General features: G+C 41.4%; 1 protein-coding gene across 1 annotated transcript in view; it reads right to left on the bottom strand.

Annotated features, from left to right (window-relative positions):
* The window catches only part of TRPC6 (transient receptor potential cation channel subfamily C member 6), a 287084-nt gene extending 269003 nt beyond the window's left edge, over positions 1–18081 (bottom strand). The window contains exon 1 of the mRNA XM_089687255.1: positions 17780–18081. Coding sequence (XP_089543381.1) covers positions 17780–17919 — 140 coding nt within the window. The 5' untranslated portion in view covers positions 17920–18081. The remainder of the gene's footprint in view (positions 1–17779) is intronic.
* Positions 18082–18636: the final 555 nt, after the last annotated feature.

Genomic DNA, 18636 nt, shown 5'->3' on the forward strand with positions numbered 1-18636 from the left:
TCAGACGTTTTGAGAGAAATAGAGAGAGCAGAAGCAGAGAGAGCAGTATTTGTTGGGATTAGCTGTGGGTTTTTTTTGTGGTGTTTGGATGTGTTCCAGCTCATTTCTGTCCAGAAATTATTGCAGCAGTGTCTAACATATTTTCTTTCATGGAAAACCTCAAAGTATGGTGTACCAGGTCCATTTGAGTACCGGGAAAACGCTTTGCATGCATTTTTCATGATGAAAAAAGGCTCTGGACAGCATCTGGAAATGGAAGAGTTAAAAAAATGTTTCCAAACACTTATAAACACAGTTAGCCCTGTTTACACACGTTTACAAGTGTTTAGCATTTGAAACACTGATAGAATCTACTCCTGAATGCAAGTTTGGTGCATTAAAAAAAGACTGTAAACTCAACTGCCTGTAAACGACTGAAAACAACATAGTGTACATGGACACATGGGAAACCATTAGGGTGAGTTCAGGGGCTGCTGAAAAAAACGCAGAAAAGCTCCTAAACGTGAGTTTATCAGCTGCAGTGTACATGGAGCCTTAGTATGGGTGTTTGACACGCGTTAGGGTCCTTTCACACAGGCGTTCAGTTTTTTTCATCAGTTCCGTCACGTTTTTCAAAGAAAAAAACGAATCAGTTTACATCCGTTTTTCATCAGCTTACACCTGTTTTTTCATTAGTTTACATCCGTTTTACATCTGTTTACATCCGATTTTCATCCGTTTATAACCGTTTTCCTCCATTTACATCCGTTTTTCATCTGTGTACATCCATTTACATCTGTTTTTTGTCCGTTACGGGGTTTTTTTTACTGAAGAAAAATAATGTTTTCTTCTGTTCAAAAAAAGAATGTTAACGGATACAGACATTAACGGATGTAAACAGATGATAATCTGCTAGTCCAAAGAAATACATTGGTGTATGTTTTTCATCTGTAAACGGACAGATGAAAAGCAGACATACAGAATGCCCGTGTGAAAGAGGTCTTAATTAGCTTTAGTATGGGTGCTAGACAGGCGTTAATAAGCTCAGACTGGCTTTTTACAAGCATTAAAAACTCTCCCCAAACGCCTGTAATAAACTGTAATGTTATTAACGCATTGCAAATGCCCCGCAAATGCCTGCCAGTACCTTTGTGGAGCGTCTCCATAGACTTGATAGGGAAGCGGTGAAAGGTTTTAAACTCCTCCAGACTCAACATGAGGCTTCAATTTTGAAGCATTTTGACGCTAACGTGATAATGTGAACAGCACTGTGAGCTGCCCATAGTGTCATTTACATAGGTGTTTGGTCGGATGGCTAAGTATAGAAAAGAGAGCTGCAGAAGTTCTCCAATGTTCATCATCTTCCTTCTCTGATCTTTCTGATAGGGCAAGGAAGAGCAGCAGCACTGGGATGGGAATATCCCTGTTGTTTCTTCTTTTCATTCCTAGAAGTGAAGGAGAGAAAGCCTATGTTTCCTTTTTAATACATGACAACTAGCAAAAGTGTGCTGACTGATTGGGTTGAAATATTAAAATCCAAGTGGTAAAGACAACATCTATCTATTAGTATGACCATGACGTGATGATTAGCAGTATATAACATAGCAGTCAGAGTAAGAAAAATATATATAATGTACTTCACAACAAACAAAATAGAGCAGACCAATATCATTACAGTACAGTGTAGGGATAGGAGTGGTCTGGATATGTCACATACAGCACAGTGAACGGAATGGGTCTGCCCTTAATATGTCAAGTGCAGCACACTACTGAGTAGAGCAACCTGCAGTATGTCATGTTCAGCACAGTGTACAGAATGAGGCAGCCTGAAGTATGTCATGTACAGCACAGTGTAGTGCAGCCTGGAGTATGTCACATACAGCACAGTGTACAGCAGGGGTCAGCAACCCATAGATCATGATGTACCAGTAGATCACGTAAAGGTGACTAGTAGATCGCAGCCTGGGCTTGCTGACCCGCCATCCCAGAGAATCCTTCAGAGTGCAATGTAGGGGGACTACTTGTAAAGCTGGAGCTGAAGTAGGGAGCCAGAGCCGCATATTTCGATGCCTCCTCTGTAGTGCTGGCTCCTGTCCCATGCGGAGGGATACCAACTGCACTCCACCTCTTATCCCAACTAGCGGGCTTCAAAGTGGTGCCAGCAGCAGGAAAGAAGAGATCTTCCGGTCAGTGTGAAGCAATACACTTGGCATAATAGTATAGGTCTGCTTTCACAATGATGTGCTGCGGTTTACCTACACTGCGGGTTCAGTGTACCTGTAGCTTTCCTGCGGGTTTGCTGCGCTCAGCCATAGACTTCTGTCATAACCTGCTGGTTTGGTGCACTTTCTGAAAGTGCACCAAAAGTCCTAAATGCAGGCGTTTTGGTGCTCTTTCAGAGAATGTACCACACCTGTCACAGCGTGAGGAAAGTACTGCCAATAACCGGCAATTGTTAGAGAAGTGATTGGCACTGATGATTAGTGCCCTGATGATCAGTGCCCAGCAGTGCCGCCCACCTGTGCCACCCACCTGTGCTCATCAGTGCCACACACCTGTGCCCATCAGTGCCACCCACCTGTGCCCAGTAGTTCCACCCACCTGTGCCTAGCAAAGCCACCCATCAGTGCTGCCCAGCAGTGCCACCCAGCAGTGCCGTCAGACAGTGCCACCCATCAGTGCTGCCCATCAGTTACGCCTATCAGTACAGCATCATCAGTGTCAGCTCATCTGTGCCACCTATCAATGCTGCCTATCAGTGCCACCTATTAGTGCCTCCTATCAGTGCCCATCAGTGCTGCCTATCAGTGCCACCTCATCAGTGCCCATCAGTTTCGCCTATCAGTACAGCATCATCAGTGTCAGCTCATCAGTGCCACAATGCTGCCTATCAGTGCCTCCTATTAGTGCCTCCTATCAGTGCCCATCAGTGCTACCTATCCGTGCCACCTTATCAGTGCTGCCTATCAGTGCCCATCAGTGCAGCCTCATCAACGCACATCAGTGAAGGAGAAAAATGACCTGTTTGCAAAATTTTATAATAGAAACAAAGAAAACCTTTTCTTTTTTAAATTTTTTGCTCTTTTTTTCATTATAGAGCAAAAAATAAAAACACCCGGTGGTGATTAAATATCACCAAAAGAAAGCTCTATTTGTGTGGAAAAAAATGATAAAAATGTCATATGGGTACAGTGTTGCATGACTGCGCAATTGTCATTGAAGTGCTGAGCTTTGTGAATGGCCCCGTAGTCTTCTGGGACCTGTCACGTGTCCCAGAAGACTACGGGGGGCGGACAACCTCTGCTTCCGATAGCCTAGGCGATTGCAGCAGAAGTGGGAGCGGGTACTTGTCAAATTCGGGTACCCGCTTCTCCGCCCCCAAAGGTGCCAATCCTTAATGGGGAGCAGGGGACAAAGGCTTAAAGCAGAACTTCCCCTTTTGGGTGGAGCTCCACTTTAAACTCACCTAGTGCTTTATCTGCATTAAATTTGCCTCGGAAGCTGTGTAATTAATTCATTAATTTAGATCAGTTTTAAAGGGATGAGGTGGCAACCCTAGGTAGCAACCACCAAAAGTAACAGGGGGTTTAGGTCCTGCTGCAGCATGTGTACATCTTTGGCTGCTGCCTCAGCAGCTAAAAGGGGTAGGGATTGGTGGTGTTAAAACTGAGATTCAAAGACAGGGTTTTACCACCCCCTAACTTTACATATGAATGAACCCTAAGGAAGCCCCTGCCTAACACAACTAAGGGCTCATTCACAAATGCAGCAGGTACTGCTGCTCCTCTGAAAATCCATCTGAGTGTGTTTGATGAATGGTGAGGAGGTGATATGTTGCCTCCTTAGCACCTGATTTAAACCCATGATTGCCATGCAATGAAAGCAATTGCAACATAGATGCAGCTACAATTGCAATCATTAGATGCAACTACATTAACCCTAATGCGAAATGTCAGTGGACAATAAAGTGTATATATGCATTACATTTACTGTATTCTTCACAAATACAACAGAGGAGTGCAGAGGTTAGGAAAGGTAATATACAATATACCTACTACAGACCTATACAATCCTTGTATTTTGTGTATGGCGTGCTGTAGGAAGGGCGGCCACAACATTTGTGTATTTCACCATATACTGGTAAACGGAACGGCAGGGGTCTGTAATGGGGGGTTAAAGGGCCAGCCCACCTTTTGCAAGAAAGTTGTAAATGCAGCAACATTGATCAATGTCTATTTACTAAGTTTTTACACAAAAACCTGCAGAGAATTGTAACTGTGATCAATGCTTCATGGGTGAAATGTAAAGGCTCATATGGTGCTTACCTCCCAGCCCTAGTACAGGCCTTTTGTTATAGAGCTGGAGGTGTGGCAGGATGACTATTGCAGTGCTTCACCACCTTGCAATTGGCACTTTCCCTTAGTCCCTCTGCTGCAGTGGCAGATGGGACTTGTAGTCTCTGCCATTGATGGACCCCCTGATGATGTGGCTGTGCGCCTACACAGATGCACCTAATTAAATAACAGAATGCCAGTGCAAACCACATTTTAGGAAAGAGAGGGCAGTTAGGGTTAATAAGATGCTGTATGTGATCAATTCTCATGGCATACCCTAAACATATCTGTAACATAAAACAAGGTCTGAAATGGTGTAGTCATGGCGGCCTTTAAAAGTGTGCAAAATTAGGCACCCAGGCTAAAATTTAAAACTTTATTAGTTTAACTAAACCCAGGACCCTGCATTCACTATATCCACTCTCCCCGGACCCTGCATTCCCTATATCAGCTCTCCCCAGACCCTGCATTCCCCATATACGCTCTCCCAGAACCCTGCATTCCCTATATCCGCTCTCCCCGGACCCTGCATTCCCTATATCCGCTCTCCCCGGACCCTGCATTCCCTATATCCGCTCTCCCGGACACGGCATTCGCTATACCTGGTCTCCCATAGTACGCAGAACATGGAAATGCAATTCTTTCAGTAAATATAAATTGCTAAATACCTTTTCTCATCAGCAGTTAGAGCAGTCTTGTGACCTCTATCAGTGTCCAGCAGAGCACTGGTTAAAGCTTGTAGGAGGAGTTTCCTCTTATCCATTTATAATCCAGGGCAAATTTGGTCTCATGGTCACCCTAATGGTATCCTGGGATGCTGTGGCCCTCTAATGGGGAAACACTGCACCTGACCGCCCTCTTCCTTCTGTGGCCCAAGGGGTGTAAAATTACTCATACTGTCCTGTCCTGTAGCTTGGTGAGTTGCAGCTGCTTTTAGGCTTTATGCTGAGCCTGTAGGGCAGTGAAGATGCTTCTGTCTGCTCCAACCTGTAGGTAGGCCCCCCTTCCTGGGGCCCCCTCCTGGGCTCCATGCTTCGGCAGCTTCCTTAGTCCATCTTCCACCCAAACACAACTCCCCTGTTGCACAGGCTCTCACACATTTAAGGGGTTGCTCTTAGCCACCATACCTGGCCTCCTGCCTGGGGATTGGCCAAGTTCCCTTAAACATGCAAGTCCAGGCTTCCTCCCCTCCTCTTCCGCCTCTCTTCTAGAAAATTCCTCCAGTTTCTAGAAGGGTGGGAGGGCTCCAGAAGCCCTGACCTGTAGAGCCTCTCATCCTAACCTGAAGTACCCTCACTGCCTCACTCCCAAACTGACTTATCCCAGGCTTCTAACACGCCTCTCACTAACCACAAAAAATCCTATCTACCTAGAGGCTACACTTGTATTTAGTTATTAAACACCAGATCTGTGAGCGGATCTGCTGTGTGAACACAATCCACCCAGAGTGAACAGAGCCTTATGGCGTGTACACATGATAAGAAAATCACACAAACATTTTGGTGTGAGGAACGATTGGTCAATTATCTGATCATTAGTATAGTGCTTTCGACAGCCGATTCTGACTGTTTGGATGACAAAAACTGAAGGTGCAAGCTGTGTACAGTAATTGTAGGAAATAATAGAATAGAAAAAAACGCACATGATCAGAAGTAAAGAATCAGTACACTTCTACTATGCTAGTACATTTGCCTTTGTCAGTTGAAAATTTTCGTACAAGTTAGTCCTCATGCACATGGGACGTTTTGATAACGCTGGTAACGTTAGTTGTGTAAAATCATGTTAAAAATATGGGTTTTTCTGCTTTTTTTAGTGTTTTTGCACTAGCATACAGTAGCGTTTTGGCGCGTTTAGTAGCGTTTTCCCACACTTTTCCACATTTGCGTTTTTATCTTTTGTTGACCAAAAAAAGTTTAAAAATACCGGTTTGCAGCATTTTATTGCGTTTTGCCGTGTTTTTGAGGGTTAGAGCGTTTTTACAGCTGAAATACTCTAGAAACCTACTAGTCCTGGGTTTTTTTCCAGCCAAAAAACGTTGATTCCAGTCTCTGTGTGTATGGACACATAGGAGAACATGCTGGGGGGTTTACTGGCTGTAGAAAAAAAACATCAAAAGCCAAAAACAGCCGCTGTAAAAACGTCCCATGTGCATGAGGACTCAATATTATTGTCAGTTACATCATAATACGCAATAATATGTTGAAAATCGGACAATTGATCATCTGATTTTTTCATAGTGTGTACTAGGATTTAGGATAAGGCCGGCCATACATGGGTCGAAATTCAACCGATTTTTCGTCTGAAAATCGTACCTAAGAATAATCGGCTGATTTTCGCTCTCTTAGTGGGTTAGTGGCACCGGACGATTTTCATGGTTCCTCCCCTTTTCGGTAATCGGGCATGTTGGAAAATTCGTTAAAAACTACCGATTTTCGACTCAATGATGGTCAAATCGTGCAATAATTTTTCCAAAAATAATATGCGCATGAGCCGTGACCTGGAAGGAACAGAAGTTTTGCCTGTTATGTGGGGTGAACTTTATGACTTGGCCGACCGAATTTCGAAATCTTTGATGGCACCATCAGATTACCCAGCGAGGGACGTTTTCGATTTTCGGACAAAAAATCGTTCAGAATTCGAACCATGTATGGCTTGCATAAGTTCACACAGGTGGTGGGGGAAAAGGTGGCTGCGTTAAACACAGACAGTCGATCTGCATTTTTACCGCCCCTTCTGACTGCTAACCTCTAACATGGCAGCCCCTCAGATCTGTTAACCGGCTGCGATGCTTTGCATTCAGGAGGAAGCAGTGTCGCCTTCTGAATGCGTGCAAACCAGGGGCGGACTGACAACTCATGGGGCCACCGGGCAATAGGGGATCATGGGGTCCCTGTGTCCTTGCCCAAACTCAAAAAAGCCTATGAAAAAGGTACCAGGGGCATCTCATGGTGCCCTCTACTGACCCAGGGCCCTCGGGTAGTGCCCAAGTTTCCAAATGGTCAGTCCGCCCCTGGTGCAAACCATCCCTCTCCCACCACTGAAAAAGTGAGCTACTATGGATCGATTTTTAGAGGAACTGTACAGCCTGCCGCTGATGTGAAAGAGGTCTCATGAAACCTTCCCTGAGAAATTCCATACAGCCATCGCCAGTGCAAAGAAGCTGAAAGAGATCAGCAATACGAGGTGAAAAATGGTGAAAACAAGAATTAAAGCAAAGCCAATGATCTATATTACACAGCTGTTATATATATTATAATATATATATATATATATATATATATATATATATATAAAATATATAAAAGATATATAAAATAAATACCAGCATATGAACAGATGAGACTCTTTAATATTTCTACAAAAATATCTACAATATCTGTAGCCTCATAAATGCCAGCCTTACTTAATTTCATTTCGCTCCTCATTTCCAAACTATTAAATACGTGATTGGAGGATAATTTTACAGCTAATTGGCTCATCTCTCGAATTTCCACTCCATCTACTAAGTCCGCTACCAGACTCGGCGCGTTCACCAGCCGATGTTCTAATATATAAAGTGCCGTGTAGCACTCAATGATTATTAGCACAATTAAATTAAACCCAGGAAATGTATTCAGAGCTTTTCTATGGAGATTTAAAAACGTAGCCCGGAGATCAGACAGTTACTGTTATATATAAAAATCACAATCATTATGCAAAGTATGCCGCAAAGACAAATGCCACATCAACATTTTCATTTTGGGGTTGTAATAGACTAAAGAAAAGACTTCTAGACTTTAATAGAATAAAAAAAGCTTCTCATTCAACAAGTCTGCGTTGTAAAGTAATGATAGGATATGTGATCGTTACTATGAGAAATAAATCTCATGCTGCGCCTTCTGCACTGATCTGATGAGGCTGATGTGTGTCCAGCACAGATATCAAAGGCTACGTTCACACCTATGCAGGTTGTGTTTGAGGCGTTTCTGCATTGCGTTTTATGTTGCGCTTTGCATGTTTGCACTTGCGTTTATTATGTTTTTTTGTTTTTTTTTTGCTTGTTGCTAGGCAGGTTTAAAATGCATCAAAAGCGCTGCAAAAACGCATTAAAAATGCAAAAATACATGCTTTTCTGCAGTGTTCCAATTGAAGTCTATAGAACCAAAAATACAACGTTTTGCATTTAAAAAAGTCCCTGACCCTTTCCAAAAAATGCACCGGGATGAAAACGCGGAGATGGGAACCTGTCCCATAGGAAATTGTGTTAAATGGACTGTATTGTGAAACGCAAAACGTGGCATAAAACGCTTAGGTGTGAACCTAGGGAGAATCAAGCCAATCAAAAAACAGCTGCACATAGGATTTAGTAAATGGCAAATATCAGATCTAGACCTATACTGGGTGATAGATTTGCTTGTGATAACCTGCATTTAATTATTGCCATTGCTTCACACAGGGCTCGTTCTGCACTAGAAAAATGCATACCGCCATTCACACCAAAATCCTAAAAAGCTTGGTGCATATGCATTTCTTTAGATTGTATGCATATGAAACGCAAATAAACACGCAAAAACGCAACTAAAGTAAGAATAAGGCCCCGTTCTCGTTTCATGTAGCAAGAACTCAGGTTACTGCTTACAGCTTTGTGTGATTTTCACGCGATTCACATCAATGGGCTGCCCTATGCGCATTTTGTGTGATTTTCACGCCAGTGGGCTGCCCTATGTGCATTTTGTGTGATTTTCACGCCAGTGGGCTGCCCTATGCGCATTTTGTGTGAATTTCACGCCAGTGGGCTGCCCTATGTGCATTTTGTGTGATTTTCATGAGATTCACCTCAATGGGCTGCCCTATGCGCATTTTGTGTGATTTTCACGCGATTCACCTCAGTGGGCTGCCCTATGCGCATTTTGTGTGATTTTCACGCAATTCACATCAATGGGCTGCCCTATGCGCATTTTGTGTGATTTTCACGCCAGTGGGCTGCCCTATGTGCATTTTGTGTGATTTTCATGCGATTCACCTCAATGGGCTGCCCTATGGGCATTTTGTGTGATTTTCACGCAATTCACCTCAGTGGGCTGCCCTATGCGCATTTTGTGTGATTTTCACGCGATTCACCTCAGTGGGCTGCCCTATGCGCATTTTGTGTGATTTTCACGCCAGTGGGCTGCCCTATGTGCATTTTGTGTGATTTTCACGCGATTCACCTCAGTGGGCTGCCCTATGCCCATTTTGTGTGATTTTCACACGATTCACCTCAGTGGGCTGCCCTATGCGCATTTTGTGTGATTTTCACGCGATTCACCTCAGTGGGCTGCCCTATGCGCATTTTGTGTGATTTTCACACGATTCACGTCAGTGGGCTGCCCTATGCGCATTTTGCGTGATTTTCACGCGATTCACGTCAATGGGCTGCCCTATGCGCATTTTTTCTGATTTTCACGCGATTCACCTCAATGGCTGCCCTATGCGCATTTTGTGTGATTTTCACGCGATTCACCTCAATGGGCTGCCCTATGCGCATTTTGTGTGATTTTTACGCGATTCACCTCAATGGGCTGCCCTACGCGCATTTTGTGTGATTTTCACGCGATTCACGTCAATGGGCTGCCCTATGGCCCAAAGACTCCTCCTCCTTTTTGGGCGACAAGCATCATGCAATTTTAAAAGGCACGCTTTGCTGCGATTGGCACATGATTATGATGTGCGACAATTGTTGCAAAATTGCACTGTGTTTGGAGTGCCATTTATAACGAATGGCACCCAAACGCCTGTTACACTTTTTGCAGTGATTGACGTGCGATTTGGAAGGACAGACAGAATAGCTGCGATTTTACCCGCAATTCCAAATTGCCAAGTGTGAATGGGGTCTTATAGGCTGCTGTGCGCTGTAGGGAGGTACAATGAGTTGTTACAAAGCATTGCTATGGGGTTTTTTTGTTTTTTTAATTGATTGAAATAAAACAACATTTTATTCATTGATTAAAATGCAGCATTTACTACTTTTTTCAGCGAACACCAGCATGGCAAATGGATGTGGACTGAACTAATAGGACATCAGGCAAACGGCCTTGTCTATGTGCCGAGACTGCTTTAGGCAAAGCTGCACAACACAGCCCAACGCACATGATTTCAATAAGCCCTTTAACCCCTTGTCTGCCAGGCATGTTTATAAATGGCCCAGTATTCAAGGGGGTCTCCAAACGGTCTAAACAAAGGGCCAGTTTACTGTCTTTCAGTCTTTAGGGGGGCCAGACTGTGGCCAACGGGGATACAAAATGTCCCAGCATCAATGGGAGTAAACAATCTCCTATCATTGTCTGACAGTGGGAGGAATTGTGCCTCATCATTGGTGTCATTGGGAAGTATTGTGCCCTTTCATTGGTGTCATTGGGAAGTATTGTGCCCTTTCATTGGTGTCATTGGGAAGTATTATGCCCCTTAACTGGTGTCATTGGGAAGTATTGTGCCCCTTCATTGGTGTCATTGGGCCCCATTATTGGTGTCATTGGGGGGGAACTATGCCCCATCATTTATCTCATTGGTAGGTATTTGCCCATCGTTGGTGTCATTAGGTGGATTTTTGCCTTTCATTGGTTTCAGTAAATTAAATAGTGTCCCAAGGGCCAGATAAAAGCAAGCAAAGGGCCGCATACGGCAGTGGGAGGAATTGTGCTTCATCATTGGTGTCATTGGGAAGTATTGTGCCCCTTCATTGGTGTCATTGGGAAGTATTGTGCCCCTTCATTGGTGTCATTGGGAAGTATTGTGCCCCTTCTTTGGTGTCATTGGGAAGTATTGTGCCCCTTCATTGGTATCATTGGGAAGTATTGTGCCCCTTCATTGGTGTCACTGGGGGGACCTATGCCCCATCATTTATCTCATTGGTAGGTATTTGCCCATCGTTGGTGTCATTAGGTGGATTTATGCGTTTCATTGGTTTCAGTAAATTAAATAGTGTCCCAAGGGCCAGATAAAAGCAAGCAAAGGGCCACATACGGCAGTGGGAGGAATTGTGCTTCATCATTGGTGTCATTGGGAAGTATTGTGCCCCTTCATTGGTGTTATTGGGAAGTATTGTGCCCCTTCATTGGTGTCATTCGGGAAGTATTGTGCCCCTTCTTTGGTGTCATTGGGAAGTATTGTGCCCCTTCATTGGTGTCACTGGGGGGAACTATGCCCCATCATTTATCTCATTGGTAGGTATTTGTCCATCTTTGGTGTCATTAGGAGGATTTATGCCTTTCATTGGTTTCAGTAAATTAAATAGTGTCCAACGGGCCAGATAAAAGCAAGCAAAGGGCCGCATTCGGCAGTGGGAGGAATTGTGCTTCATCATTGGTGTTATTGGGAAGTATTGTGCCCCTTCATTGGTGTCATTGGGAAGTATTGTGCCCCTTCATTGGTGTCATTCGGGAAGTATTGTGCCCCTTAACTGGTGTCATTGGGAAGTATTGTGCCCCTTCATTGGTGTCATTGGGAAGTATTGTGCCCCTTAACTGGTGTCATTGGGAAGTATTGTGCCCCTTCATTGGTGTCATTGGGAAGTATTGTGCCCCTTCATTGGTGTCATTGGGAAGTATTATGCCCCTTAACTGGTGTCATTGGGAAGTATTGTGCCCCTTCATTGGTGTCATTGGGCCCCATTATTGGTGTTATTGGGGGGGAACTATGCCCCATTATTTATCTCATTGGTAGGTATTTGTCCATCTTTGGTCTCATTAGGACGATTTATGCTTTTCATTGGTTTCAGTAAATTAAATAGTGTCCCAAGGGCCAGATAAAAGCAAGCAAAGGGCCGCAGTTTGGAGACCACTGGGTTAAAGTAAGCTCACAGGTGCTGCTGCAACCGCGAGCTTGCGTGGATTTTTATAGCTGGCATTGGGCTTTCAGGTAAAACTGATGACTTTTATGAAGCTTTGAACGACCCCCCTCTGCTGCTTGAGGCTCCCAGGCTCTCCTGTTCCTTCAGGGAAGCCAGGACTGAGGTAAACTGCTCGAACATACAGAGCAAGAGGAGATTGGTTTATGCATTCGCTGATCGCTTGAAGACGAATGAACATGGAAGCAGCATGCTACATCATTTGTGAGTTCAGAGCTGTCATTCTCCTGCCGCTGTAGCCAGGAAGGCAGCTAATCGAGCACAATGCGGGGGGGGGGGGGGCATTATAAAATAATGTATTTAAAAAAAACTGTACTGTAGATTCCATCAATGAAAATCATATAAATGAAGGAGGTGACCCTTTCATTCATTGCCCTGTCCTCCATTCATAGACTATTTTTCATTGATGGAGGCTGCAGTACACTTTCTATGAATGGAGGAAGTGTGGGCATAGTCAGCAGTCTTGATGAGTGCCTATGACAGGTCCAGTGGATGGAAGATTTTACATAGGACATAAGGCACACTTCTCATTCATTGCAAGTACTGTCCCTTGTGCTGATTTTTTTAAAGGATTTTACCTAAACTTAGGTTATAAGGGTGTAACTTTAAACAGTGTCCCAGGCTGCACCCCACCACCCTCAAACCACCTTGGCTTACTCCAATCCACAGGTTCTTCTCCCCACATTTGGCAGCAATGTACCTACCAATACAGCAGAGGGACATGTCGTTCGATCTGACAATACAGCAGAGGGACATACCAATCGATCTGACAATACAGCAGAGGGACATATCGTTCGATCTGACAATAAAGCAGAGGGACATGTCGTTTGATCTGACAATACAGCAGAGGGACGTGTCGTTCGATCTGACAATACAGCAGAGGGACGTGTCGTTCGATCTGACAATACAGCAGAGGGACGTGTCGTTCGATCTGACAATACAGCAGAGGGACGTGTCGTTCGATCTGACAATACAGCAGAGGGACGTGTCGTTCGATCTGACAATACAGCAGAGGGACGTGTCGTTCGATCTGACAATACAGCAGAGGGACGTGTCGTTCGATCTGACAATACAGCAGAGGGACATGTCGTTCGATCTGACAATACAGCAGAGGGACATGTCGTTCGATCTGACAATACAGCAAAGGGACATGTCGTTCGATCTGACAATACAGCAGAGGGACATGTCGTTCGATCTGACAATACAGCAGAGGGACATGTCGTACAATCGGACACAGTGGAACACCAGTCGTTGTACAGGACCTCTGTGCGAGGTCCCGATCATGTGATCACTGATTGGCCAATCAGTGATCACATGAATAGTAGTAAGCAAGATGTCACTTCTGACATCATTGTTTACTACGTGTGACATCTGTGAATGATGACAGAGGTCACATGGTACAAGACAAATTGTGACCAATCACAGCTCACACAGTAGTCCTCAATGGCTGCAAGAATGCAGCCAGAGAGAAGGAGAAATGAAGCCTTTATGGGTGTAAAAGCAATCAGTGTAAAAAAAAAAAAAATCTTCATCACCCCCCACAAATAGTACAGTGTCACTATGGTGACACTGTACTGCTAGGGTGACAGTATGTAATAAAAAAAAACCCATAAATAATAATATAAAAAAATAAAATAAAAATGTAAAAAAAAATTATAAATTATAATTTTTGGTTATAAACTAATTTGGGTTATTTTTTTTTTCACTAAAAAGATAACGGAATACATTTTGGCCAAGATTTATGAAGAAAGATTATTTATTTGCAAAATGTTATAAGAAAAACACTTTTTTTCAAAATGTTTGGACTTTTTAATTTATATAGCAAAAAAAATAAAAATCCCAGCGGTGAATAAATACCACCAAAATAAAGTTGCATCCGTCTCAAAAAAATTGCTAACAATTTCATATGGGTACAGTGTTGCACGACCGCGCAATTGTCATTCAAAGTGTGATAATGCTGAAAGGTGAAAATTGGCCTGGACAGGAAGGGGGTAAATGTGTCCAGACTTGAAGTGGTTAAGGTGTCTCCGCTCTAGATGAAGGAAATACGTAGTCACCTTTGGACAGCAGAACTGCTAATCTGGGAAGAGGGTTATGTTGGACTAGCTGACTTCGATGGACGAGTTGCTGCCACAGTTTTTTTTTTCTTTTTGGATAAAGGTTTTACATAAATAAATAAATAAATAAATGCTGATCATTGTAAGCACCCCTGGCAGTGTGCAATGATTTGTCTCAACCCTCTAAATGTCACTTTTGTCTAGACAGCTTAGTTTGATTTGTCATGCGATTTGACAGCTCAAAATTGAAGTCGCACCCTATTTGTGCCTATGGAACTGTTCAAATTGCTGCAACTCCAAGGTTCCTGCACAATTTTCGGCGATTTCTTATGCAACTTGTATGAAGTCGCACAGATGATGGCAAGCCACACATGAAATCGCACTGATCGGCGGCTTTAAAATCACGCTACTTCAGCTGAAATAGCATGACTTCAAATCCACATTCACTGTAAACCAGGGCTAAGGCTGGGTTCACACCTATGCATTTTGCGTTTGAGCCATTTCTGCATTGCGTTTTGCATTTTTGCACCTGCGTTAGTGGTGTGTTTTGCGCTTTTTCTTGTTCCTAGGCCGATTTAAAATGCAAAAACGTAACTCGTACTCTCCGCTCCTTGCATGACCTCCTGCTCTCTAGCTCCCTTGTCTCCTCCTCTCATGCTTATCTCCAGGACTTCTCCAGAGCTTCCCCCATCCTCTGGAAATCTCTACCCCAATTTATCAGACCATCGCGTACTCTGCTCACTTTTAGGCGATCTCTGAAAACGTATCTCTTCAGGGAAGCCTATCCCGCCCTCAGCTAATAATGGAATCTTCTACTCTTCCAACCTGTCCATCAACCACAGTTACTACCTTTTGTATCACTAGCCCCTCCCTCCTAGATTGTAAGCTCCAAGGATCAGGCCCTCCTATCCCTCTTGTATTGAACTGTATTGTTGCTGTATTGTCTCCCGTTATAATGTAAAGCTCTGAGCAAACTGTTGGCGCTATATAAATCCTGTATAATAATAATAAATAACAAAACGCGGAGATGTGAACATGTCCCATAGGAAATGCAAAACGCTGCAGAAAACGTTTGGGTGTGAACCTAGGGTAAGGGCCAGTTCACACCACATGCAGTCCAGTTTTTTGCTGCAAAAAAACACATGGATAGTAGGTTATGTGTTCCAATGGCATAGTTTACACCAGTTGCATTTTTTTCTGCACTGAACTGTACTGGAACGTGGTAAAACGCATCACAAATGCCCTGGAACGCACTGGTACACACATGTGCTTATTTAGGGGTGAAGAAGGACAACAAAATGCACTGGAACGCATCGAAAACGCACCTGAATGCATAAAAATGCACGTGCAGAATCGCATCGGACTGCATTTCTATGGTGAGAATGGATCACCAGGTAAAAAAAATAAAAAAAGAGAACGAATGCAGCCATCACATCGAAGGATCAGTAAGATACAATATGATACATTTTTGTTTTTGGGTTTAATGCTGCTATAAGTTCCCACCACTGGAGAACTGACCAATATGTGCCCTAAACTGGTCCTCTGGATTCCGTATGGGAGGTCTTACAGGCTGATATGTTTGTGGCCATTGCTGAATGATCCTTAATACAAACTGAATCTACTTTTCCAGGAAGGAAGTTCCAAAACTCTTACACATTGGATAATTCGTATCTGGAAAGAACATATGTACACAGATAGGACGTACGACTCATGAGACAGAAACTAGGCTCAATTCACAAAGCTGACACTCTGGGATAACGATAGTTATTAAAAAAATGTGACAGTTCTTTTCAGGTGAGTCCAGTGAGTTTTGAAAATGTGAGTCACATGGAAGAAATAAAGATCAAATTAAATAAAATAATAAAAATATAATGTATACATAAATTAAATAAAGATCGAATTAAATAAAATAATAAAAATATAATGTATACATAAATTAAATAAAGATCGAATTAAGTAAAATAATAAAAAATAATTTATACATACATTAAATAAAGATCAAATTAAATAAAATAATAAAAATAATGTATACATAAATTAAATAAAGATCTAATTACATAACATAATAAAAATAATGTATACATAAATTAAATAATGATCTAAGTAAATAAAATAATAAAAATCATTTACACATAAATTAAATAAAGATCTAATTAAATAAAATAATAAAAATAATGTATACATAAATGAAATAAAGATCTAATTAAATAATAAAACATAATGTGTACATAAATGAAATAAAGATCTAATTAAGTGAAATAATAAAAAATAATTTATGCATAAATGAAATAAAGATCTAATTAAGTAAAATAATAAAAATAATGTATACATAAATTAAATAAAGATCTAATTACATAACATAATAAAAATAATGTATACATAAATTAAATAATGATCTAAGTAAATAAAATAATAAAAATCAATTATACATAAATTAAATAAAGATCTATTTAAATAAAATAATAAAAATAATGTATACATAAATGAAATAAAGATATAATTAAATAATAAAACATAATGTGTACATAAATGAAATGAAGATCTAATTAAATAAAATAATAAAAAATAATTTATGCATAAATTAAATAAAGATCTAAGTAAATAAAATAATAAAAATTATTTCTACATACATTAAATAAAGATCTAAGTAAATAAAATAATAAAAATTATTTCTACATAAATAAATAAAGATCTAATTAAGTAAAATAATAAAAATAATGTATACATAAATTAAATAAAGCTCTAATTAAATAAAATAATAAAAAATACATACATAAATGAAATAAAGATCTAAGTAAATAAAATAATAAAAATAATTTCTACATACATTAAATAAAGATCTAAGTAAATAAAATAATAAAAATAATTTTTACATAAATAAATAAAGATCTAATTAAATATAATAATAAAAATAATTTCTACATAAATTAAATAAAGATCTAATTAAAAAAAATAAAAATAATTTCTACATAAATTAAATAAAGATCTAAATAAATAAAATAATAAAAATAATTTACACATAAATTAAATAAAGATCTAATTAAATAAAATGATAAAAATATATGTATACATAAATTGAATAAAGATCGAATTAAATAAAACTTGCTTTTTGAGCTTTCTGAATAGAGACGAATGTGTTCTATGTGAATAAGCGCACAGGCTGCACAAAACATCATGGGTACAGCCATCCATTCAATCACAGAGCTCTCTCGGATGTCTGAGGCTACCTTAAAGAAAAACCTGTAAGCACTGAAATTTGAGAGCTGCCATTGCTGCCTGGTATGCAACAGGTGTATGCTCGGGCGTTATCATCCTGATCCTGGCACTGACCGGTAGGATGACTTCACTGGCCGCATGCTTGCTCCAGGTAAGGATGACCACGCCAGACCCTTCTTCTTTAAATACAAGTCAGCAATGGCAACAGCTATATTTCTCTTTCCTTTAAGCCAAGCACAGTGGTCCACTGGTACTTGTGGTCCTCCAATAGCCAGAGGAGTGCAGAATTCTCTGCCTAAGGTCTAGATACAGAGCAGCGAGGCACTTACATGTGGTAGTATCCATAGTGGTGCCCTGAGTTGTCCGCCCCATCCTCCGCTTCCATTAGCAGGTAGTCCTGGCTCTCATTCCGTAGATCTGTGATGGGACAGTTATTATTCGTGGGCACAGAGAGCTCACACTGGCTCATGGTAACTCCAATAATCCTTTGCTGCAAGTCTTGCTCAGGCAGGCAGGTCAAGGCACCTCTCAGTGAATGAGATTCCCCGGGCAGGGAGGCAGCTTCATGGGTAGAGAATGGAAGGATGCTCCGCAGATCAGGAGCACACAGACAATTTCTGCTCCTTGTGCAACAGCCTGCATGCTTTTTATTGCTGCTCTGCTCCCCCAGCTATGGTACTCCCTGTCATCACACCCCTCCTAGCGGCACACAGCAGAATGCAGCCTGGACACGTCTGCTCCTCTCATTCATCTCAGATCTTTCCTTTAAATACATTAAGCTGCAAAAGGAAATCATTTTTAGTATTCATCTATGGCTTGGTCAATTATAGGACTGGAATACATGGCTGTGTTTAAAATCATCAGTCTATGCGATAGCTGCTTGGTGTGATCAGAATGGCATAGTAATAAAATGATTAATGATGGAAAGCAGCTCCATCACAGACTCCGCTATAAAATATACATTTCATAGATCGTTTGTGTAATTATCGGCAGAAGGCGTGATTATCAGGGACATGTTCATATTTATTACAGTATACACTGCCAACTATATACACTGTGCTGTACATATTATTATTTCAGGTACTTATATAGTGCTGTCAATTTATCCAGTACTTTACATATATATATTGTACATTCACAGTCCCTAACCCTCAAGGGGTGTACAATCTAAGGTCTCTAATTCATA

The sequence above is a fragment of the Staurois parvus genome, unplaced genomic scaffold (assembly GCF_062004578.1).
Source record: "Staurois parvus isolate SC_StPar_1 unplaced genomic scaffold, SC_StPar_1.0 ptg000422l, whole genome shotgun sequence".
NCBI lineage: Eukaryota > Metazoa > Chordata > Amphibia > Anura > Ranidae > Staurois > Staurois parvus.